Source organism: Marmota marmota, unplaced genomic scaffold (genome assembly GCF_001458135.2).
Source record: "Marmota marmota marmota unplaced genomic scaffold, marMar, whole genome shotgun sequence".
Taxonomy (NCBI): Eukaryota; Metazoa; Chordata; class Mammalia; order Rodentia; family Sciuridae; genus Marmota; species Marmota marmota.
This window is the reverse complement of record NW_026000082.1, coordinates 34982860-35007241: the sequence shown is the minus strand read 5'-3', so window position 1 is coordinate 35007241 and position 24382 is coordinate 34982860. Positions and strand designations below refer to the sequence as shown.

General features: G+C 43.5%; 1 protein-coding gene across 1 annotated transcript in view; it reads left to right on the top strand.

Moving 5' to 3' along the window:
- Positions 1-13759, top strand: part of Arid1a (AT-rich interaction domain 1A) — a 47957-nt gene extending 34198 nt beyond the window's left edge. Inside the window, 13 exon segments of the mRNA XM_015485455.2 lie at positions 662-807; positions 980-1089; positions 2444-2653; positions 5093-5300; positions 6692-6824; positions 7003-7175; positions 7526-7676; positions 7759-7896; positions 7981-8077; positions 8552-9443; positions 9785-9915; positions 11257-11809; positions 11812-13759. Coding sequence (XP_015340941.1) covers positions 662-807; positions 980-1089; positions 2444-2653; positions 5093-5300; positions 6692-6824; positions 7003-7175; positions 7526-7676; positions 7759-7896; positions 7981-8077; positions 8552-9443; positions 9785-9915; positions 11257-11809; positions 11812-12986 — 4117 coding nt within the window. The 3' untranslated portion in view covers positions 12987-13759.
- Positions 13760-24382: the final 10623 nt, after the last annotated feature.

Genomic DNA, 24382 nt, shown 5'->3' with positions numbered 1-24382 from the left:
AAAAAAAAAAAAAAAAAAAAAGGGCCAGAATGACTCAGTGGTTAAGCTACTCAGGAAGCTGAGGCAGGAGGATCATTTGAACCTATATTTTTTTTAAACCAACCTGGGCAACATAGCGGGAACCCATCTCAAAGAAAGATTGCAAGTCCACTTCCAAGTGCTATGCTGAGGAGTACTTCTGATTGGGGTTCGGTATGAGAACAAGTAGTGGAATTAAGCATTTAATCTGGGCCTTTTGCCATAGAGAGGGCCCTGAAATAGAAATATAGCTTAACTTCGGAGGTGACTTAGAGGAAGGCAATTCTTTCAAGACACAGTAGAACACTACTATTCAAGGAGTGTACCACTTAAAATTGAGCTAGTTTTTTTTTTAAATATTTTTTTTAGTTGTAGATGGACACAGTACCTTTATTTATTTTTTTAATTAATTAATTTATTTATTTGTGTGGTGCCTGAGGATCAAACCTAGTGCCTAGTGCTTTGTACCACTGAGCCACAACCCCAGCCCCAGAATTGAGCTAGTTTGTGCTATATAGAGTTCAGACCCTCTTAGAACACTCTTAGAACCTTTTGAAAGAGCTAGAAGATGAGGGTATCTAGATGTTTCCTGTTTCTGGTTTGAGGGAACCATAAACTTTTTGCTTTTCATTTTCTTTCTCAGGCCACCAGGCTATCCCAATATGAGTCAAGGGGGCATGATGGGAACTGGACCTCCCTATGGACAAGGAATTAATAGTATGGCTGGCATGATCAACCCTCAGGGACCCCCATATCCCATGGGTGGAACCATGGCCAACAATTCAGCAGGTAAGTTCATTGGCTTTCTATAATACTGTGTATCCCTTGGGGACAGCACTCTCTTACTCTAGGTCATATACTATTGTCAGACCAGGATCCTTGCTCACCTCAAGGATTTGTTCAAGAATGATCTGCAAGTTACTGCTAAACCTGTTGACTTAAATTTTGTTCTCTTTTACAGGGATGGCAGCCAGCCCAGAGATGATGGGTCTTGGGGACGTCAAGTTAACTCCAGCTACCAAAATGAACAATAAGGCAGATGGGACACCCAAGACAGAATCTAAATCCAAGGTAATGATTTTGTCTTGACTCCTCTCAACTTTGGATCCTAACCTTTTCAGTGATAGGAAGAAGATAAGTAACATGATTTTAACCTTTTATAATTCCATCAAGTCTGAAAATGCTTATCCTCCTCTTATCATAAAGGGTTTCAGAATAATAGTTCATTTGAATTAGGTTTGAGTTATCCTAAGGAATCCGAATGTAAACAACATATTCTCACAGCTGCATGTCATGGAGAAAATGCTACACCCTACAGCATAGCATTCTCTGTGCCGTTTGGTGCTTCTGTGAAACTGCTTCCTGTATTCTAAGCACTGGTAGATGATGTGTGCTCTGGGTAACTAGTTGCCCTTCTCTTCCTGGACCTTACTCGTAGCAGAAAGAATGGTTGGTGCCTGTGTTATATAAAGGGGGAAATGACAAGGGTATTGAGTCCTTGGGCTTCCATAGGTTGGTCCTGTGTATGCTCTCTGTTAGGCTATATGGCAACCCTGGTATCTTCTTATCCGTATAAATAGGGAAAATAAAAATCATGTCTGCAGTGTCCTGTGATTTTTCACCTCTGGCTTCCAGTCCTTTGGGCCACTATCTTGTCTTAGACAGGCAAAACTATTTTCAATCAGGTGGGAGATCCATCCTTTTTTGAGAGGAGGAAGAGATTGTTTTCATCTTAGTCTACCCCATTGTTTCAAAATCATGTTTTGAGTTTCTCAAGTAAAACAATATTAAGTATGTCCTGACTTCTGGGAAGTAGTGTGGGGATAGTAGTGACTTCAGTGTCAGGTTACAGTGTCAAGGGTTTGAAACTTCACTGCCAATTAAAAATTGTAAGATCCTGGTGTTGCCTCCTGGGGTCTGGTTCTTTATCTTTAAAAATGGAGGGAAGTGCCAGATGTGGTGGTCATTTTATATAATCCCAGTGACTCAGGAGGCTGAGGCAGGAGGATTATAACTTAGTGAGACTCTGTATCCAAATTTTTTAAAAAGGAAAGAGCTGGGAGCTTGAGATGTGGCTTAGTGGTTAAGTACCTTAAGTACCTTTGGGTTCAATCCCTGATACCACCCCCCTTCCAAAAAAAAAAAAAGGAGAGAAGTTATAATACCAGATAAGTAAAGGCAGCTCTCAGTATGTACCATATAGTTAGTATTATAGCTTCTTTCTTTTATGGTAAGAAACTCTGGCTTCCTTTTGACCCTTCAATCTTGCTTCCTTTTGATCCTGCAATCTTATAAAGGCAGGACCTGGGTTAGTGACCACCTAAAGCAAGAAGCTTTACCCATTTCCCTTATAAAAGACTTCTCAGACCTTTAACACAGGCTTTGGATTTGACTCATTCTATGAATTTTGACCTGCTTCTTCCAGAAGTCCAGTTCTTCTACAACAACTAATGAGAAGATCACCAAGTTGTATGAGCTTGGTGGTGAGCCTGAGAGGAAGATGTGGGTGGACCGTTATCTGGCCTTCACAGAGGAGAAGGCCATGGGCATGACAAATCTGCCAGCTGTGGGTAGGAAACCGCTGGACCTCTATCGCCTCTATGTGTCTGTGAAGGAGATTGGTGGATTGACTCAGGTGAGTGCCTAAGAGTTGACTTCCCCTTGTTCCCCCAAGCCCCTATCAGGTTACTCATTGGCTTTCTATAATACTGTGTATCCCTTGGGGACAGCACTCTCTTACTCTAGGTCATATACTATTGTCAGACCAGGAAGACAGGCTACCGGAGATAAGGCAAATGCAGTAGACTGAGACCTTCCTGGTAGTATGAGTTATTAGTCTGGGGCCCCACTAAAGTACAAAAATAAAGAAAGCTCTTAGATATTCTGATTCCACGGAGACAGTTTGGCATAGTAACAAGTATAGGGTTTGGAGAGAGAGGCCTAGTTTTGAGTCCTGTCTTAACTCCTCAGAGCAAATGTGACCATTTCAACCACTCTGAAGGGTATAATGTCAAACAAAAGTTAGAAATAATAAAGCTTTCAGCAAAGTTTTTGCCACATGAATTGATTGGCAAGATACTACAAGAGCAGCCAGAGAATTTGTTAACCCTCTCAATCCAGGAAACTTCCTAATGGAGATGTGATTTCAGGAGCTTCTTCATAGAAATAATTGATAAAGGGAAGAAGTAAAGTGAAGTGTTGGAAAATATGTTACTCTGTATGGGAGACTTAAGTGAATGGGTTTAATCCTTGCTGAAAACCTCTGAACAGATGCCACCCAGAGTTTTGCTCCCACTCCCTTCTACTTTACAGTTTTGTTTTAGACTCAGTCTAAGAGGCAAACAAGTGAGGCCACACTAACAGATAGCACACAGTGTTTGCAGACTGCTTCTCTGTGTGGTCTGTAGTCTCTAGACCAGAAACCTGCTCTTGGATCAGAGTTTGTGACTACGCTTAGAGGGAAGGTGTGGCAGGGAGGGACTTATTCCAAACCTTCTAAACCAGAAGAGGAAAACAGCTGTCACTAGCAGAAAAGAAAGTGATTGGAAAGAAGCCAACCAACAGTCAGTTATGAATTCCTTCACCCTTCAGGCTATATTTCCCTCCCCCACAAAGGAAAACAAAACAAGACAAGATACACGCATACTGCCCCATAGTGCCTACTGCCCCATAATTGTCATGGGAAGCAAAGCCACAGAAGGCTTTGAGGTGACCCTGGGTATATTCATGCTCATTTCTTTGATACTGAGTTCTCACAGTTAGGCTTCTCCTGCCTGTAGCGAAAGGGGGCATATTGGGTTAGGTTTGGCATACTTCTGATTGATGGGCATCTGAATTCATTGAACCTACAATGAACTATGGAGAGAATCCCTAAGCCTAGGCCTGTCTTCCAGTTTGCAAAAGGATGAAAACCTTTCAGTTGCTGTGATGTAACTGAATTTGAAAAACAATAAGAATTCACGGAAATGTTAGTTTGTGGAAGGCAAATTATAATAAGAGTCCTGCACTTTTCTAAAGATTAGCAGAGTTTATGTGGAGGGGAGGAGCTGTTCTAATAGATTGGGCCAGAGATGGCATGGATATGGGAGAAAATCTGAAGTATCACCCACCAGTGCCATCAACTTTAAAGACAGCTTATGTGTTACAGCACCACTACGGGAAGTATTTCTTCACCTCCCTTTGTCCCTGTGTGTGCTTCCTTAAATTCTGTCATTTGGTATCATAGACACCAGATCAAAAGGCATCACAACAAATTAAATTTTCCTTATAAATCAGAACTGGAAAGCCAGTGTTCCCAACACTTTGGGTTCAGGCTTCCTAAGTGGTGGATACATGAAAAAGGCGACCTGCCTAACTAATGAAGAAAATCTTAATTGTGGGGAGCATTTGGTTCAGTGTGCCCTGAGACTAAAAAAAAGTAGAAAGAACTATAGGCTGGCCACTGAGAGGGTACAAAGAAGTCACACAAACACACAAAAGTCACAAAGGCCTTGAACATCTGGACAATCATGGCAGTGGCTGGTGGGGGAAAGGGGTTTATAGGGAGCAGCAGCATAAGAATGTTAAATTTGCAGGGACCCCACACTGAGAAAAAAAAAATCAGATGTGAAAACCCCCAGTTTGACAAAATGAGTTAAATAAGGTAGTCATTGACAAAAGGGTCTCCATTCTATAAAATGTTTTTCTTGTATATTTGAAATAGAATTTGGGGCTTGGGGATATAGGTAGTAGTGGAGCACTTGCCTAGCTTGTGCAAGGCCCTGGTTACAATTCTCAGCATCACCAATCAAGTAAGTAAGTAATTAGGTAGGTAGGGTAAATATGTAAGTAAATTAATTGATTTTAAAAGTAGGATTTGGATCTAAAGAAGCTTTGCACACTATTTTCACAGTACACTTGTATACAGCAAACATCAGACTTTCTGAGTTCTGTTGTAGTGGAGCTTGCTGAGGATAAAGTAAACACATGATTCTAGAAGAAAGGAATACCTTGCAGGAATCCATTTGGGTTTAGGGCATGTAGGCAGGATGACCAGATGGAAGGTGTACCCCAACTTTTCTAATTGGTTGTACAGGTCAACAAGAACAAAAAATGGCGGGAACTTGCAACCAACCTCAATGTGGGCACATCAAGCAGTGCTGCCAGCTCCTTGAAAAAGCAGTATATCCAGTGTCTCTATGCCTTTGAATGCAAGATTGAGCGGGGAGAAGATCCTCCCCCAGACATCTTTGCAGCTGCTGATTCCAAGAAGTCCCAGCCCAAGATTCAACCCCCCTCTCCTGGTAAGGATGGTCTGAGCAGCTCCACCGAGGCCCAGGACCTATTGCCCTGGCTCAGTGGTACCTATGCCCTGGCTCAGTGATACCTACCTCCAGCGTAGCAGGGCAGGTACCAGGGATGTGTGCTCTACTTTGCTCTGCCCTATCACAGGTCTTAACAGGTTGGCAGATTAAAGAGCGGACAACAGCAATTCCCTTGGGAGATATACTGCAACAGCCATTAAGTTTTAATTTTCATTGTTCACCTGGCATCTTGCCAAATGTTTGTAAACTAGTAAGTGGGAGGGACACGAGAAGAGTGGGGGGAACTGACAAATAATAGTGAGGCTGGGCCATCTGGGAGCTTTGGCCCACTGATGTCAGTGCCTTAGAATGTAACTCAACTGAATTCCCCAGGGAGCTGAGATGGTAATGAATGGGAAGGAGGGGCCTGGGGAGGGATATGAATGGAATTTTCTGATGGGAGTGCCTCTGCCCACCCTCCTTTCTGAGAGGGGGCTGGGGCCTAACTAGCACAGGGCTAGGGCCCTAGAAGGTAGGTGTAAACATATGTGCCCTGGTGTTGACCTCTGAGGGTGTAATGAGCGCCTGAGATGACTCATCATCCAGGGAGGCCTCAGCAGTGGGATATCTGCTGCTGGGAATGGTAACTAATGGAAACATTAATTACTGGTAGTTATGTGCTCATCAACTTAGAGGAACATTTGAACCTGAGGATGACATTGTGCTTGGTGCTAAAAAATAGAAATCCCTTAGCTCCTCTTGCACCACAGGTTGGGTGCAAGGTGGTCCCTCCCAACCCTGGATTTTGGGGACCCTGACTGGGACCCTCTTGTGCACCAGCATTAGTATTTTGTTTAATAGGTTCCCTTGGGGGGTGTAAAGAGAAGTAGTTGGGGAAGCTAGCAGTGACTCAAGAAATGATCAGCATGGTGATGTCATAGCCACATCACTGTAAATGTTAAAAGCAAGCAGTACAAAATCCATTCCCCTCTTTTATGAACTAGCCTTGCATATTATCTCCTGTGAGAGGGGTTATCCAGGCTTTAAAGGCCTTAGGGAAATCCTTTACAAAAAGAGACCCTTGAGCTAGGGGGCGTGACACACACCTATAATTTACCTAGCTACTCTAGAGACTCAGGCAGAAGGATTACAAGTTTTGAGGCCAGCCTGGGTTATTTAGCAAGACCATGTCTCAAAATACTTAAGGTGGGAATGTAGCTCAATGGTAGAGTGCTGGGTTCAATCCTAGCACTGGTAGAGTGAGGATACTGGGTTCAATCTCCAATACCACAAAAAAAAAAAAGAGACCGACTGACTGCTGGGGCATTTATGTGTTTCTATGAGAAACATTCCTGGCAAGCAAGCTTCTCAGCCTGAATCTCTGTTCACAGCGGGATCAGGGTCTATGCAGGGGCCACAGACTCCTCAGTCAACCAGCAGTTCCATGGCAGAAGGAGGAGACCTGAAGCCACCAACTCCAGCATCCACACCACACAGTCAGATCCCCCCCTTGCCAGGCATGAGGTAAGGCCAGGAGCAGGGGCAAGACATTTAGGGGGCCCCAGAAACATGGCAACTCCTGTACAGCCCAAGGCCAGCCTTTCCCTGACCAGCCAATAACTCCTGTATGTCTTGTCTTATGGAGGATTTGGCCTATTTGTGTTTTAATTGTTTTTGTTTTGTTTTTCTCACTTTGGAGTAGGAGCAATTCAGTCGGGATCCAGGATGCCTTTCCTGATGGAAGTGACCCCACATTCCAGAAACGGAATTCCATGACTCCAAACCCTGGGTATCAGCCCAGTATGAATACCTCTGACATGATGGGGCGCATGTCCTATGAGCCAAATAAGGATCCTTATGGCAGCATGAGGAAAGGTGACCAATTGCTGTTGACCATGTACTCATGAAGATAGGGCCAGGGAAATGGGATGTCTTGAGTGGCTGGGGGTTGTTGTGAAGCCATCCTCATTTCCTTACTTCATCTCCAGATATACCACCTAACCTAAATACCTCTGTCATTCCTACTTCCTTTACCTCCTGGTCTTACCTTGTCACCTTTAAACAAGTATTTGCTTTTGCTGATTGGGTCCTCTTTAGGTCTGTTTTGAACCTGTCAGGAATAACAAAACAGACCCAACCTCCGAAGAGGGCCTGAGCAGGCAACACGTAAATTGCTAGGCCTCCTGACTTACCAGTTTGCTCACTGCCTGCCTTTCTCCTTTCAGCTCCAGGGAGTGATCCCTTCATGTCCTCAGGGCAGGGCCCCAATGGCGGTATGGGTGACCCCTACAGCCGAGCTGCAGGCCCTGGGCTCGGAAATGTGGCTATGGGACCACGGCAGCATTACCCCTATGGAGGTCCTTATGACAGAGTGAGGTAAGTACAGCCCCTGCTCTTGTCCCACCTCTTGGAACCCACAGCTCTAGTGAACTCAATTTGGTACTTCAATTTTGTTTAGGACGGAGCCTGGAATAGGGCCCGAGGGAAATATGGGCACTGGGGCCCCCCAGCCCAATCTCATGCCTTCTACCCCAGACTCGGGGATGTATTCTCCTAGCCGCTACCCCCCGCAGCAGCAGCAGCAGCAGCAGCAACGGTGAGTTAAACTTGGTCTCGGTGCCACTGCTGTTTAGGTTTTGCCATTCTCCATCCTAATCTTCTGTTTCTCTCCCTCCTGTAGACATGATTCCTATGGCAATCAGTTCTCCACCCAAGGCACCCCTTCTGGTAGCCCCTTTCCCAGCCAGCAGACCACAATGTATCAGCAGCAACAGCAGGTAAGGAGGGAGTGACTAGGATTGTACTGATCCCCACCCCCTTAAAGCAGTGAGTAACCTAATCAAGTCTGTGATAGTCTTAAGAAGCTTATTTTGGGTACTCTGGCATTCCTCTCACCCAGCTTGCCAATTCTATCAGAAGAGCCAAATCCTTGGGCTCCTGTTCAGAGTCCAGTCCAGACTCCCTAGTTCTCCAAAAGGGCTAGAAACAGACCTTAATTTGAATTTTGAGGTCTTACATTTTTCTCCTTGGAGTAAGGGAGAGCCACAGAGGAATAGAAAATAAGGATTGTTCTCAGAAGAAAAATTGAAAAGATAATTTATAAAGGTGGTTCCTTTGTTCTCTTAGTGTCTGTGTTCTCTCTTCCAGAGAAGTAGAAGAAGCAAGTGTCTGGTTGTAACCATCTTGGCATCTGTAGATTGGGGTCCATAAATGCAGATTATTTACTTCCTCTGTTCTTTTCTCTGTTTTAGAATTATAAGCGGCCAATGGATGGCACATACGGCCCTCCTGCCAAACGGCATGAAGGAGAGATGTACAGCGTGCCATACAACACTGGGCAGGGGCAGCCTCAACAGCAGCAGTTGCCCCCCGCCCAGTCTCAGTCTGCCAGCCAGCAACAAGCTGCCCAGCCTTCCCCTCAGCAAGATGTGTACAACCAGTACGGCAATGCCTATCCTGCTACTGCCACTGCTGCTACTGAGCGCCGACCAGCAGGCGGCCCCCAGAACCAATTTCCATTCCAGTTTGGCCGAGACTGAGTCTCTGCACCCCCTGGCTCCAATGCCCAGCAGAACATGCCACCGCAAATGATGGGCGGCCCCATACAGGTATCAGCTGAAGTTGCTCAGCAAGGCACCATGTGGCAGGGGCGTAATGACATGACCTATAATTATGCCAACAGGCAGAGCACAGGCTCTGCCCCCCAGGGTCCTGCTTATCATGGTGTGAACCGAACAGATGAAATGCTGCACACGGATCAGAGGGCCAACCATGAAGGCCCTTGGCCTTCCCATGGCACACGCCAGACTCCGTATGGTCCCTCTGCCCCTGTGCCCACCATGACAAGGCCCCCTCCATCTAACTACCAGCCCCCACCAAGCATGCAGAATCACATTCCTCAGGTATCCAGCCCCGCTCCCCTGCCCCGGCCAATGGAGAACCGTACCTCTCCTAGCAAGTCTCCATTCCTGCACTCTGGGATGAAAATGCAGAAGGCAGGCCCTCCAGTACCTGCCTCCCACATAGCACCTGCCCCTGTGCAGCCCCCCATGATTCGGCGGGATATCACCTTCCCACCTGGCTCTGTTGAAGCTACACAGCCTGTGTTGAAGCAGAGAAGGCGGCTCACAATGAAAGACATTGGTAAGGAGACCTCCTTGATTGAGTTGTTTAATCTACCCCTTTTCATCCTGTTCATTGTTCCCTCTATCCTGATACACTGAATATGATTAAATCTGGTCCGGTATTGCCTGAAATAGAGCCCAAAAGCTTTGGAGAATGAGAAATAACTTGATTTCGGGTTTTCTTTTAAGGCACTGACATGCAATGATGTCCTAGAGAGCTTAAAAGCCTTGAGGGGCAGGTGTGTGTCATCTCCCAGAGAGAGCTACATTTTTCAGAGTACCCTAACTGATGGAGCATTCCTTGTGCTACCTCCAGCCAACCTGGGCTTGGTGGTTGGACTACACAAAGGTTTATTTCAGGAACCCCGGAGGCATGGCGGGTAATGATGTCCCTCAAGTCTGGGCTTCTGGCAGAGAGCACGTGGGCATTAGACACCATTAACATCCTGCTATATGATGACAACAGCATTATGACCTTCAACCTCAGTCAGGTGAGTACAGATTCTGGGGTGGATTGCAAGGGCCTGGAATCTTCTTGACATAGATAATACTAAGTGACACTGGAAATGAAGCCATCCTCAACCAAAATGGTCTTCTTTGTTTCTCTGATAATTTCCATATCTGTACTTTGCTTCTTTTGGAACTGGGCATGAGCCCAGGACATTGAGGACAGTAGCAACTTGTGAAAGGTATCATGTTGATGCCATCATTTAGAGTTGACTTCAAAGGGAATTTTATTGGGGAGAAAGTTTTTGGTATTGGTAAGAATTACAGATTCTGTGCCACTCATTGGCATATGCCTATAAATCCCAGTGACTAAGGAAGGAGGCTGAGGCAGAAGGATCGATCACAAGTTCAAGGCCAGCCTCAGCAATTTAGCAAATGCCCTATCTCAAAATTTTATAAAAGGGCTAGGGATATGTAGCTTAGTGGTAAAGCACCCCTAAACACCCGCCTCCAAGAAAAACAACAACAACAACCATGTAAATGTGAAGAATTTTCATCATTTCATACAGCTAGTTTAGTTCCTGGAAAAGCCAGACCTCATGCCTAGATCTTTCTAATTCTAAAACTCCAGTTTTCCATTCTGCTATACCAGTCAGCCAAAAATTAATCTGATTGGAGATTAGTGTATTCTTCTCAAGGTACATGGCCAATATGGGATCTAAGTTGGAGTTTCTGTCTCTTTAGCACCATCTTGAACTAGTGTTTGGAGATCTGAAGCTTTGTCCTACTGGTGCTACAAGACTCGTGGAGGTTGAGTCTCCTATAATGTTGGGAAGCTTGGAAACGAGCAAGTGAACATCTTTCACACAGCCTTCCCTTCTCCTAGCTCATTTTGGAAGGAGTCATCCCACCACTATTAGACTTAGGTTCCACTTGGTGGTGGGATGTAGAGAGTGTTCCAGAGGGATAAAGGCAAATGACCAGGAGGTTTGAAACTGGCCTGTTGAAGAGAAAAGCAGATTGATTGAGAATGAGGAGGCTGAGAGTTGGGTGGCCCTGATGGGTGAGGGGTGGCATGACAGTAGAATGCAGTTTGACACATTATACATATACTTCTCATTCTTCTGGTTGTACGTGTTCCTGGGGCATATTTATGCAACATTTGGGCAGAAGGAAGAACTTTGCTCCGGGTATTAAAAAAAGAGAGAGAGCGATGAGTGATTTGCTTGCAGAAGCCTTTGGGAAAAGGAGTGACTGCCTCTCCAAGTGATGCAAGTATCTGACTAGAGGGAAAGGAGAGATTGGTTAGAGCTTGGGAGATTTCTTATGTCAGGAATTCTCTTAGGCCACTTTTCTCCCTTAATATATTTCTCTTTCTTGTCCAGCTCCCAGGGTTGCTGGAGCTCCTTGTGGAATATTTCCGACGATGCCTGATTGAGATCTTTGGCATTTTAAAGGAGTATGAGGTGGGTGACCCAGGACAGAGAACACTTCTGGATCCTGGGAGATTCAGCAAGGTGTCTAGTCCAGCCCCCATGGAGGGGGAAGAAGAAGAAGAACTTCTAGGTCCTAAACTAGAGGAAGAAGAAGAAGAGGAGACAGTTGAAAATGATGAGGAGATGGCCTTTTTAGGCAAGGACAAGCCAGCTCCAGAGAATTGTGAGGAGAAGCTAATCAGTAAGTTTGACAAGCTTCCAGTAAAGATCGTACAGAAGAATGACCCGTTTGTGGTGGACTGCTCAGATAAGCTTGGGCGTGTACAGGAGTTTGACAGTGGCCTGCTGCACTGGCGGATTGGTGGGGGGGACACCACTGAGCATATCCAGACCCACTTTGAGAGCAAGACAGAGCTGCTGCCTTCCCGGCCTCCTGTGCCCTGTCCTGCAGCCCCCCAGAAACATGTCATAACAGTAGAGGGTGTGCCAGGGACGACAGAACAAGAGGACCCCCACCTGATGGCCCTCCAGAAAAACGGATCACAGCCACTATGGATGACATGTTGTCTACTCTATCTAGCACGTTGACAGAGGAGGGAGCTAAAAGTGCAGAAACCACCAAGGAAAGCAGCAAATTTCCATTTGGCATTAGCCCAGCACAGAGCCACCGGAACATCAAGATCCTAGAGGATGAACCCCACAGTAAGGATGAGACCCCACTGTGTACCCTTCTGGATTGGCAGGATTCCCTTGCCAAGCGCTGTGTCTGTGTATCCAATACCATCCGAAGCCTGTCATTTATTCCAGGCAATGATTTTGAGATGTCTAAACACCCAGGGCTGCTGCTTATCCTGGGCAAGCTGATCCTGCTGCACCACAAGCACCCAGAACGAAAGCAGGCACCACTAACTTATGAGAAGGAGGAGGAACAGGACCAAGGGGTGAGCTGCAACAAAGTGGAGTGGTGGTGGGACTGCTTGGAGATGCTCCGGGAAAATACCTTGGTCACGCTCGCCAACATCTCGGGGCAATTGGACCTCTCCCCATACCCTGAGAGCATTTGCCTGCCTGTCCTGGACGGACTCCTACACTGGGCAGTTTCCCCTTCAGCTGAAGCCCAGGACCCTTTCTCCACCCTGGGCCCCAATGCCGTCCTCTCCCCCCAGAGACTGGTCTTGGAAACCCTCAGCAAACTCAGCATCCAGGACAACAATGTGGACCTGATTCTGGCCACACCCCCCTTCAGCCGCCTGGAGAAGTTGTATAGCACCATGGTGCGCTTCCTCAGTGACCGAAAGAACCCAGTGTGCCGGGAGATGGCCGTGGTACTGCTGGCCAACCTGGCGCAGGGGGACAGCCTGGCAGCCCGTGCCATTGCAGTGCAGAAGGGCAGCATGGGCAACCTCCTGGGCTTCCTCGAGGACAGCCTTGCTGCCACGCAATTCCAACAGAGCCAGGTCAGCCTCCTCCACATGCAGAACCCACCCTTTGAGCCAACTAGTGTGGACATGATGCGGCGGGCTGCTCGTGCGCTGCTTGCCCTGGCCAAGGTGGACGAGAACCACTCCGAGTTCACTCTGTATGAGTCGCGGCTGTTGGACATCTCAGTGTCACCATTGATGAACTCATTGGTTTCACAAGTCATTTGTGATGTACTGTTTTTGATTGGCCAGTCATGACAGCCGTGGGACACCTCCCCCCCACCCCCCACCCCCGTGTGTGTGTGCGTGTGTGGAGAACTTAGAAACTGACTGTTGCCCTTTATTTATGCAAAACCACCTCAGAATCCAGTTTACCCTGTGCTGTCCAGCTTCTTCCTTGGGAAAAAAGTCTCCTGTTTTCTCTTTCCTCCCCCACACCCCACTCCTCACGCCCTTCTGTTCCTGTCCTTACCTTACTCCCCCTCAGGACCCCACCCTATTTGAAAAGACAAAGCTCTGCCTACATAGAAGACTTTTTTATTTTAACCAAAGTTACTGTTGTTTACAGTGAGTTTGGGGAAAAAAAAAAAACAAACAAAAAAAACCCAAAAACAAACTAAAAATGGCTTCCCCGGTCCTTGCATCAACGGGATGCCACATTTCATAACTGTTTTTAATGGTAAAAAAAAAAAGAAGAAGAAAAGAAAGAAAAAAATACAAAAAAAAAAAAAAACTCTGAAGGACAAAAAGGTGACTGCTGAACTGTGTGTGGTTTATCGTTGTACATTCACAATCTCGCAGGAGCCGAGAAGTTCGCAGTTGTGAGCAGACCCTGTTCACTGGAGAGGCCTGTGCAGTAGAGTGTAGACCCTTTCATGTACTGTACTGTACACCTGGTACTGTAAACATACTGTAATAATAATGTCTCACATGGAAACGAGAGAAGACGCTGGGTCAGCAGCAAGCTGTAGTTTTTAAAAATGTTTTTAGTTAAACGTTGAGGAGAAAAAAAAAAAGGCTTTTCCCCCAAAGTATCATGTGTGAACCTACAACACCCTGACCTCTTTCTCTCCTCCTTGATTGTATGAATAACCCTGAGATCACCTCTTAGAACTGGTTTTAACCTTTAGCTGCAGCGACTGCGCTGCCACGTGTGTATATATATGACTTTGTACATTGCACATACCCTTGGATCCCCACAGTTTGGTCCCTCTCCCAGCTACCCCTTTATAGTATGACGAGTTAACAAGTTGGTGACCTGCACAAAGCGAGACACAGCTATTTAATCTCTTGCCAGACATCACCCCTCTTGGTGTGATGCTGTACAGGTCTCTGTAAAAAGTCCTTGCTGTCTCAGCAGCCAATCAACTTATAGTTTATTTTTTTCTGGGTTTTTGTTTTGTTTTGTTTTCTTTCTAATCGAGGTGTGAAAAAGTTCTAGGTTCAGTTGAAATTCCTGATGAAGAAACACAATTGATATTTTTTCAGTGATAAAATCTGCATATTTGTATTTCAACAATGCAGCTAAAACTTGATGTAAATTCCTCCTTTTTTTCCTTTTTTGGCTTCATGAATATCATTTATTCAGTATGAAATCTTTATACTATATGTTCCACGTGTTAAGAATAAATGTACATTAAATCTTGGTAAAAAAAAAATAAAATAAAAACTAAATACATTCCAAATCTTATTTTACATTTAATTGTATTAATTTTTTTTGAAAGGGAATTTTCTTATTACAAAAGTAGCACATCCTGTGAAGTCTATAAAACAATAAAAGTTAAATCAAAGAAAAAAAATAATTACCCATAGTCGCAATACTCCCAAATTAATTCATTCAATAACTGTAAATTCTGTGGATTTTTTCACGTTAGGTATCTGTAGGCCCAGATAGCCACAGACTAGTGATGGTCTTCTTCCATCTAAAACTTAGACCCTAAAAAGTAAAGGCATTGAGATTAAATGATGCCTCCCTGTTATTATATAGCAAGTGATAATGTTAACTGTAATGTTTAAAAAATTATTTTTTTTTCTGATAACATTATAGTTCATTAAATGTTCATGTTGTCAATGTTTACAATATTATTGATAATAGTTCATGGTATTCCAGTAAATATGTAAGTATTTTAACACTTAGTTTCTTTAATTTTTTTTAAATATTAGATTTTAGTAAAATTTTATTGTGTTTATTTTTCTTTAAACTTGAATCCATGTACTTATGCATGCCTACATTATTGCAGGATTGCATTCCTCTTTTTTTTTTTTTTTTTCCGGTACCAAGTATTTGACCCAGTGATGCTTAACCCCTGAACCACATATCCAGCCCTTTTTTTGTATTTTATTTAGAAACAGGATCTCACTGAGTTGAGTTGCTGAGGGACTCGCTAAATTGCTGAGGCTGGCTTTGAACTCACAATCATCCTGCCTCAGCCTCCCAAGGCTCTGGTGTTACAGGTGTGTACCACTGCAACCAGCTACATGATTTCATGTTCAAGAGACCTCATTGCAGTTAAATTCTCCAGGTATATTAAACATATTATCCTTAAATTATTTTTTATGTAGGCAATGTGTGTGTGTGTGTGTGTGTGTGTGTGTATATATATATATATATATTAAATATATAAATTATCTTAAAGAATTTTATATATAATTGTATACAAACATATATAGGTATATATAACTTGAGAAACAAGCAACTTCTTTTCACTCTTCATCAGGATTATAAGATGATGGAAGAGGATTTCCCTGTAGGAAGTAAAATGTCTCAGTATTCATATTTTTCAGGAATACCACAAAAGGAATTTTGAAGTAAGACTGCTATCAAAGTGCAATGGTTTTCAGTCTATTGAGAAAACAGTGGATTGAGCAAACTATATAATAGCACTATTTTAGAGTAGAAACTTTTTTTGACACAATTATTCACTCACAGAAACTTGAGAAAATAATACATTTTTTGCCTTAGAGTATTCAAAAGATGTGTTTTCTCCTGTGCTGATAGTATGATACTATTTTCACAAATTAAGAGCCCTCAATAGAGAAATGACCCGACTCTCTAACTACTGTCAAAGATAATAGCTCAACATCAACTACTTTAAAATTAAAATGACAATTTATTTTTTTTCAGCTCTTCTCTCCTGTTTAATTGGCATCTATTCAAAAATTCCATACATGGGTCAAATTATTTATTTACCTAGAAATTCATTTTGCAATGAATTTACACTGGAGCCTTTTAAAGTGAGTTGTGGTGCAGAAAATTAGATGTCTCCTGGGTAAAACATTGTGATTTTTCAATAAATCCAATGGTAGATTGGTAACATCAGTTTTTAACATTTTTGAAGGAAAATTATTCATGCTATTTCTCTGCAGTGCTGAACTTTGAGGATTCCTATATTCATTTGACCTTATGTTACATGAAGCTGACCCAGATTTGCATGTGGAGAAAAAAAGCATTTTGGCTCAGACAGCAATTACTAAACTCATTTAACTGAATAAATTGGTTGTTCAGTAAAAAGTCTTGGTTAAATTCCTGTATATTGAGAGATTGGGGTTTTGATGCTATGTTCAGCTTGTTTGAATATAAAGATATATAAACTTAGTATTACTACATAAACAAAAGCACTATTTTATTCAGGTATTAATTGACTGAAACTTTTGTTCAATTGATTGGTTTTTATAGATAGTTACAATTAGATACCTAACCAAGCCATTAACTATAGATAATACCTGAATTTACAAGTGTTATCTTTCTGACAAAATTATGGCTTTTTTCTTATACTGTATTCAATGAGTGTCTTGCTTTAGGCTAAACAGTCATAGTAGATGATTTATACATTAGAATTTTTGATTGAAACACCATAATGTGGTAAAAATAAACCAAAAAATGTTATTGAAATAGTAATACTGAGCAGAGAAAGAGTTTTAAGTATGACTAGCTTTATAATAACTGTAAGTTTAAACTATGGTGATGTTTTTTCATTAAAGGAAAAGAATGATTGTTCTTTGTAGGGATAGTATCTCTGAGGTTCTTATTAACTACTATATAAGAAAGTTACAAATTATTGTTTGTTATGGAATATTTTTATACATGTCCAAAATCATTTACATGTCCAAAATAGATTTTTCNACAGGTACTGTACACCTGATACTGTAAACATACTGTAATAATAATGTCTCACATGGAAACGAGAGAAGACGCTGGGTCAGCAGCAAGCTGTAGTTTTTAAAAATGTTTTTAGTTAAACGTTGAGGAGAAAAAAAAAAAGGCTTTTCCCCCAAAGTATCATGTGTGAACCTACAACACCCTGACCTCTTTCTCTCCTCCTTGATTGTATGAATAACCCTGAGATCACCTCTTAGAACTGGTTTTAACCTTTAGCTGCAGCGACTGCGCTGCCACGTGTGTATATATATGACGTTGTACATTGCACATACCCTTGGATCCCCACAGTTTGGTCCCTCTCCCAGCTACCCCTTTATAGTATGACGAGTTAACAAGTTGGTGACCTGCACAAAGCGAGACACAGCTATTTAATCTCTTGCCAGACATCGCCCCTCTTGGTGTGATGCTGTACAGGTCTCTGTAAAAAGTCCTTGCTGTCTCAGCAGCCAATCAACTTATAGTTTATTTTTTTCTGGGTTTTTGTTTTGTTTTGTTTTCTTTCTAATCGAGGTGTGAAAAAGTTCTAGGTTCAGTTGAAATTCCTGATGAAGAAACACAATTGAGATTTTTTCAGTGATAAAATCTGCATATTTGTATTTCAACAATGTAGCTAAAACTTGATGTAAATTCCTCCTTTTTTTCCTTTTTTGGCTTAATGAATATCATTTATTCAGTATGAAATCTTTATACTATATGTTCCACGTGTTAAGAATAAATGTACATTAAATCTTGGTAAGACTTTTGTGAGGCTTTTTATTGTTTACATACTATTTAAAATCTTAATCTTTGTGTGTTGGAAGTACAAGTTAGTCCTGTGTTCACAAACCTCCCTTAGTGTGCTCTCTTCTGAAATGGTGATATCCTGGACTCTGTTGTTTTTTTTCCCCCACAGGCAACTCTGAGATGATTAGGCCTGCGGATATTTGGGCATGAAAAGTATGCTGGCCTCTTTGATTTAAATAACAAAGGAAAGAAATTTTAGGAAATAATTGGCAGAGAATCTATTTATTGGGGGTTTTTTGTTTCAGTTTGGGGTTTTTGGTACTGAGAATTTAACCCAGGGGCACTTTACCAATAAGTTATATCCCCATCCTTTCTGAGACAGGGTCACAGGGTCTCACTGTTTCTGAGGGTCTGGCTAAATTGCTGAGGCTGTCCTCGAACTTGATCCTCCTGCCTTGGCCTTCCTAGTCACTGAGATTAGAGGTGTGCACCACCACTCCTAGCTAATAACTATTACCTGAAGGTAGCCTCCATGTTTTTCCCCCCATATTTTCATAGTTTTAAATAGGTAGCCTCACTTGTATCTGCAGACTGACTCATTCCTCTGACTCCAGGCTAAAGTATTCAGCTGCTCTGGTATCTCTTGGAAATTTAATTTGAACATCTGCATGCTAAAATGCCATCCTCCCCCTAGTAGCCCAGTTTTTCCAGTAAATGGCAAGTCCAACAACTTTACATTGCTTGGCCAAAAAAAAAAAAAAAAAAAGAATCCTCAACTCTTCATTTCCACATCTAGTCTGTTAGCACTAATTCAGAAAATAATCCTCAATCCAGTCACTACTACTATAGTTCAAGACACTGTCATATCTTTTCTGGATTAAAGTCAGAACAGACTCATTCAGTTGCTTCTCTAGTCCAGATTCTAGTAGTGGCATATAAGGCCCTCAGTTATCTAGCTGGCCACTACCTTTCCAACACTATCTTCTCTTCCCCATTAACAGGGCTGTTTCCACCTTGAGGTCTTTGTACTTTATGTTCCTTCTGTGAGGAGCACTGTTTTACCAGATAACTGCATGGTTCAAGTCTTCTTCCAGGTATTTGTTTAAATATTAGGAGACTAGGAGTACAGTTCAGTGTTAGATCTTATGTGCTTAGCACATGCAAGGTCCTGGGTCCAATCTCTAGTACTGTGCATCCTCCCGCTCCAGAGGGGGGAAAAAAAAGTGTCATGAGGTTTTCCCTGTCCGTCTTATTTAAAATAGCAATCTCATATTAATAGCAGGGGGGTTGGTAGAGTATTTGCCTTGCATACATGAGGCCCAGGGTTCAATCCCCAGCATCAAAAAATGAAAAATTAATAGCAGTCTTTGCTTCCTTACCCTGTTTTCTTTTTCTGCCCTACTTTTCTTAACAGCACTTTTAACCATCTTATTGTGTGTTATACCCACCTGTTCCCTTCTCCCTTTCCCTAACCCAAACTGTAGGCAGGGGCTTTTTTTTTTTTTTTTTTTTAAGTTTTAGGTGGATGGGCTGGGGATGTGGCTCAAGCGGTAGCGCGCTTGCCTGGCATGCGTGCAGCCCGGGTTCGATCCTCAGCAACACATACAAACAAAGATGTTGTGTCTGCCGAAAACTAAAAAATAAATATTTAAAATTCTCTCTCTCTCTCTTTAAAAAAAAAAAAAAATTATAAAAAGTTTTAGGTGGACACAATATATTTTATTTTTATGTGGTGCTGAGAATCGAACCCAGTGGCTCACGCATGCTAGGGGACCCCGCTACTACTTGAGCCACATCCCCAGCCCAGGGGCATTTTTTTGTTCATTGCTACATCCTTGTTTTGAAGCACAACCTGGCCCACAGTATCTACTAGTTAGAAATCAGATGTCAGCTAGATGCAGTTGCTTCTATGAGGTTAATGTCACAACATACAGTTTTTCTAATCATCCCCTTCTTTAGGGAAGCAAGGGAGAAAAAGTTGAGGTTTCTCAGGAGAAATCAGGTCAGTATTCTGGCTCCCATTTTATAGTTGGAGGGGAAAGACTGAGGAAAGAGGCTTTTCTAAGTCACATACTAAGCAAGGTCCACTGGATCTAGGCCCATGTGCTTCCTGGTATACCATACACATCCTCTCTAGCTGGGAAAAACACCAGGAGTAACAACCTAGCTGTCTAACACTACATGTAAGTTTTTTGTTGTTTTTAAATTTTTTTTTTAGTTGGACACGATATTTTTATTTTAAAATTTATTTTTATATGGTGCTAAGGATCGAACCCCGTGTGCAAGGCAAGTACTCTACCACTGATCTACAGCCCTAGTCCCTCAAGGTTGGTTTTTATTGTATTTTGCATAAGATAGAATTGTTCCAAGAATTTCAATCAAGTGTTCATCAAAATAAGTACAACTGGGGGTGGGGCTAGTGCTGTGGCTCAGTGGTAGAGCACTTGCCTAGCATGTGTGAGGTACTGGGTTTGATTCTCAGCACCACATAAAAGTAAATAAGATTGTACCAACTACAACTAAAAATTTTCTTTTAAAGTGCAGCTGTTAATATTTGGGTCAGGGACTGAAATGAATATTTCGTATTAAGAAGAGAAAAATCTTTGTCAACCAAGATGCCTTCTTAGGACTCTTCTGGAAAAAAGTTAATGGGAACTTTTTCATGTTTACATTTTGGTAAGCAATATTGCTAATGGCTATTTTTGCTCTGGGCCTCTTGCTCCATTTTCTAATATGGAAAGTGCATTTCTGGGCTGGTGTGGAGCATTACCTAGGAGTTGGGTTTCCTGGGTTCCTTTCATCTGTTCCCCTGCAATGCAGGGGGAGCCTAGCCTGGTCTCCAGTTTCTGACTGGAGTTACCACAGGCCAAGAGAACTGCTAACCACTGAGCTGTGAGTAATTTGCTTTTGAGAAGTAAATAGAACCTTTCCAGTAGAAAACCCAGGGGTGTGGCCAGTAGTTCTTTTCCCAGGCTCCTCCCTCCCCACCCCCCAAATGACCTTAACCTTTTTTCATAGCTGGACAGCAGCCAAGTCCAGCCTAAACAATACTCTCAATCTCATTGGTTCTTTTGCCTTTGCAGACACTGCCACCCCCAAGTGGTTAAGGCCTTCCCACCAAGCCTCTCAGTGGAATCAGGGTTTTCTAACTACTGAAAGGCAAACAGGGAAGGGTGAAAAGTGTCCTCAGGGCTTTGAAGCATCAGTGTTTGGCTCCTATGATTAGAGGCAGGGCAGGTTCTTTGACCTAGGGGGGATGGGCATCTTCAAGTGATCCAGCAGAAATCAAAAAGGATGTTTTTGGTAAATGTTCAAGTCCCGATTTATGTCACCGCAGTTGTGAGGATGGATGTAAACGTCACCCAGCATCCTTTGAAACTGCCATTGAACACCCTTTTATCTACAGTGAAAAGAAATAGCATAAAGTTCTGGTAAAGCACCATTGCCAGGAATCAGGCTGGTGTGGTCACTTTTGCCCCACAAGGGCATGGCCTTAGAGCCAATATCCCAAATGAGGGTCGGTTACTCCAATTCCATTCAACAGGGACTGTAGCAAGTTTAGTGTTTGGAAACAGCAATTGGGAGTAGATAGATACATACACTGGGCTGTCCCTCTGCTTGGCCTGGGGCCAAGGTCTTCTCCAGATGTGGAGGCAGGAGCAAGGTAAGACTGGTACAGGATGAGTTGTCAGAATGCTCCTGGAAGGTGAGTGCTCCATGAGAACTATCTATATACCTTCAGTGGGAAAAATTACTCCTCATCATTTGCTTTTTTTTGGGGGGGGGGTATTTTTATTATTTATTTTTTTAGTGCTGGGGATTGAATATAGGGCCTCACATATGCTAGTCAAACACTCTACCACTGAACCACAACCTGAGTCCTTTTTAATTTTTTGAGACAGGGTCTTCCTAAATTGCCCAGGCTGGCCTCCAATTTATGATCCTCCTGCCTTAGCCACCTTCCTGAGAAGTTGGGATTACAGACATGTACCGTTACACCTGGCTATAACAGCATCTTTATTAAACACTTTATGCCAAGTACCATAAATCCTCTGAGGTAGATATTATCATCCCCAGCAGGGAAAGGACTGTGTCTGTTTTGCTTAGTATTACATCCTTATCCCATCACATGGTGTGTACTCCTATATTGTTGAATAAATCAAACAGGTAAGAGAAGAATTTGGCAGAGGCAGGAGATATTTAGACTTGGTGTGCCCTATATAGAATTCTTAGCATAGCCCATAAAGATGCTGAGCTGTGTGGAACAAAGAGAAGTAAAGAAATAAACCTAGGAAAGACTAACAGCACAGAGTGATAGGATTAACCTTGGAAAGCTCAAACCACCTGAGTTCAAGTCCCATCTTTACCATTCACTGAGTGAATTCAGGTCAGTCACTTCCCCTTTGGTGATCTTAGTTCCCTTGTCCATAAAATATAGATACCAGGTTTAACAAATTGACTCATGCACCAGAACTTAATTGGAGACACAGTCCTGAGCACTGGGAATACATTGGTGAATGAGACCTCTGCTTTTCTATTACATTCATCTAACATTCCAGAAGAGAGAAACAGATAATGAGAAACAAGTAAAATTGACAGACAGGATAGGCAGGTGGTGTTAGGGTGCTATGAAGAAAATGGTGATGAGATAATACAGGGTAGTGGTGGTGGCTGAATAGTCAGAGAAAAACCCCTCTGAGGAGCTGACATTTCCACTGATACCCAAATAAGGTGGACTGACCAAAAGATAGTATGGAGGTAGAATGTTTCAAGCAGAGGAAAAGAGCAGAGAGCCAGGCAAGTTCAAGGAACAGAAATGATGTAACCCTCTTGAATTCTAGGATTCTAGAAATAGAGAGTGCATTGCTTGTATTGTTTGGGATAGAGATTTGTATTATGAAAATGTTTCTTGGTGGTATGGGATATTTGTTTCTTAATGGAAGTGGCTCGGGGATGGCTGTCTCACTTGCTTTCCACAGTTCTGGTAGCTCAGCTGTCTCCTGTGTTGATGCAGGCTCCATTTTAGCTGCATACTCTAAAAGCAGCCTGAAAAGAGCTGCCTCCTTCACCACTCTCATTCAACACACAGTCTTGGAGCCCCAGAACCCCCTCCCATTCCACCTAGCCGCCTTACAATCTGAAGAGCCAGGGAGCCAGGCTTTGAGAGCACAAGATTCAGCTTCCTTGTTTTCCTGTCGGAGCAGGAGCCAGAAAATAAAACAGGAAACAGAGCGGAAGAGGAGGGGGTTGGGCAGCAGAGAAGGTAGGGCAAGAGAAATTGCAGGAAAGTAGAGGTAAAGGTCTGGACAAAGTTCTACCTCTAAAGGGTGACAGTTAAGCTTTTAGAAAACACTCTGACTTGTCACAAGAGAGCCCTTGCCTTTTTACAAATAGATTCTGGAGGAAAATTTTATGTGGACAGAGGGAACACTGAGAATGCATGTCTTTTTTCCCTTGTGAATTCACAGAGCAAGGGCAGTTCATTTCTCAGTTTTGTCCTTTCAAACAAGTGTGCTGCTTGGAGCCTCACTGGGCTTCTAGAGATTCAAGTCACAACCTTGGGCCTCAGTCACAAGAGTGCCCCGAGGCTTTGCCATTTTACTCACAAGCCTCTGGAGTGAGAACAAATGAGTGCCACTGAAAAACCTGGGGGAAGGGCCTTCTAAGCTCCATTTTTCCCCTTCTTCACCACACAACCACTGAAATGTGCCCTGGACTTTATCCACCTTACGCACAACAAATATCAGGGGCAGTTTAGGTCTTAGGGCCTGAAATGAGTTGTAAAATAATCAAAAGATAGTCCTTGGTCTCCACAGCACTGATGTGGGCCAGTTTTCTTTGCCTGAAGAGATAGCAACCATCTCTTTGTTCCCACCCACACCAGTGGCTGTTGTAGAAGATAAACCCCTCCCTCAGCCCGGCTGTGGCCAGAGGCTAACCCGGACCCTGGCTACGTTTGGAGGGCAGATAACCGAAACCACAGAAGGCTTTGGAAGCCCAAGAAACAAGAAATCCGCCAACGGAGAAGGATTTATTATCTGTTTCCTTTTAGGAGGGAGCAAAGTTGTTCTAACAGTTTCCGTTACAGGGGAACCAACTGGTCGCCCCTCCCTAACAGACGGTTTATTAGAGTTAGCTTCCTTCTTTTCTTTTTTGGCCCCACTTCCCAGTAGAGAAACGGAGTGAGGGAGGAGAAAGGAGTCCTGGGGGTGCTCTCTGCGGCTTCCTTTACCATGCTCAGTGGCCACCTCAGGTGGGGCTTGGGTCTGAAACAGGACAGAGGTCGCTGGAAGGCAGGAGGGGAAAGTCAGGGGGATCCCCCACTTTCTTCACACCCAGGACGCAGGGTGCCGCTGCTAGCCACAGAAACCCCAAGAAGGCTTTTCTTTGACTTTTCAGAGAATGTATATTTTGTGCCAGGTCCCGTGCTGAGTCGTCGTTGCCCGACACCAGGGAAAGCACGGCTCAGGCTTCTGCGAAGAGGTCGTGGGGCAGTCCCCAACTACTAGAGCCTCCGCCCACATCGGGAACTCAAGTGAGCGCTCACGGGGTGGAACAGGGACTAGAGCGCAGACGCTGACACTGCAGCCGCGGCACAATGACTGAAGTCGAGGTTTAGGGGGTGGGGAAGAGGCACAGTGCGAGAGAAAACTCCTCAGGTGTCACACCAAGGTGGGAAGGTGCTACGCCGAGCCGCGCCGGGCTTCGGTCCCCGCCCCGCTCGCCCGGAATCAACATGGCTGCCACGGAGGGAGGCGGAGCCACTCTGAGT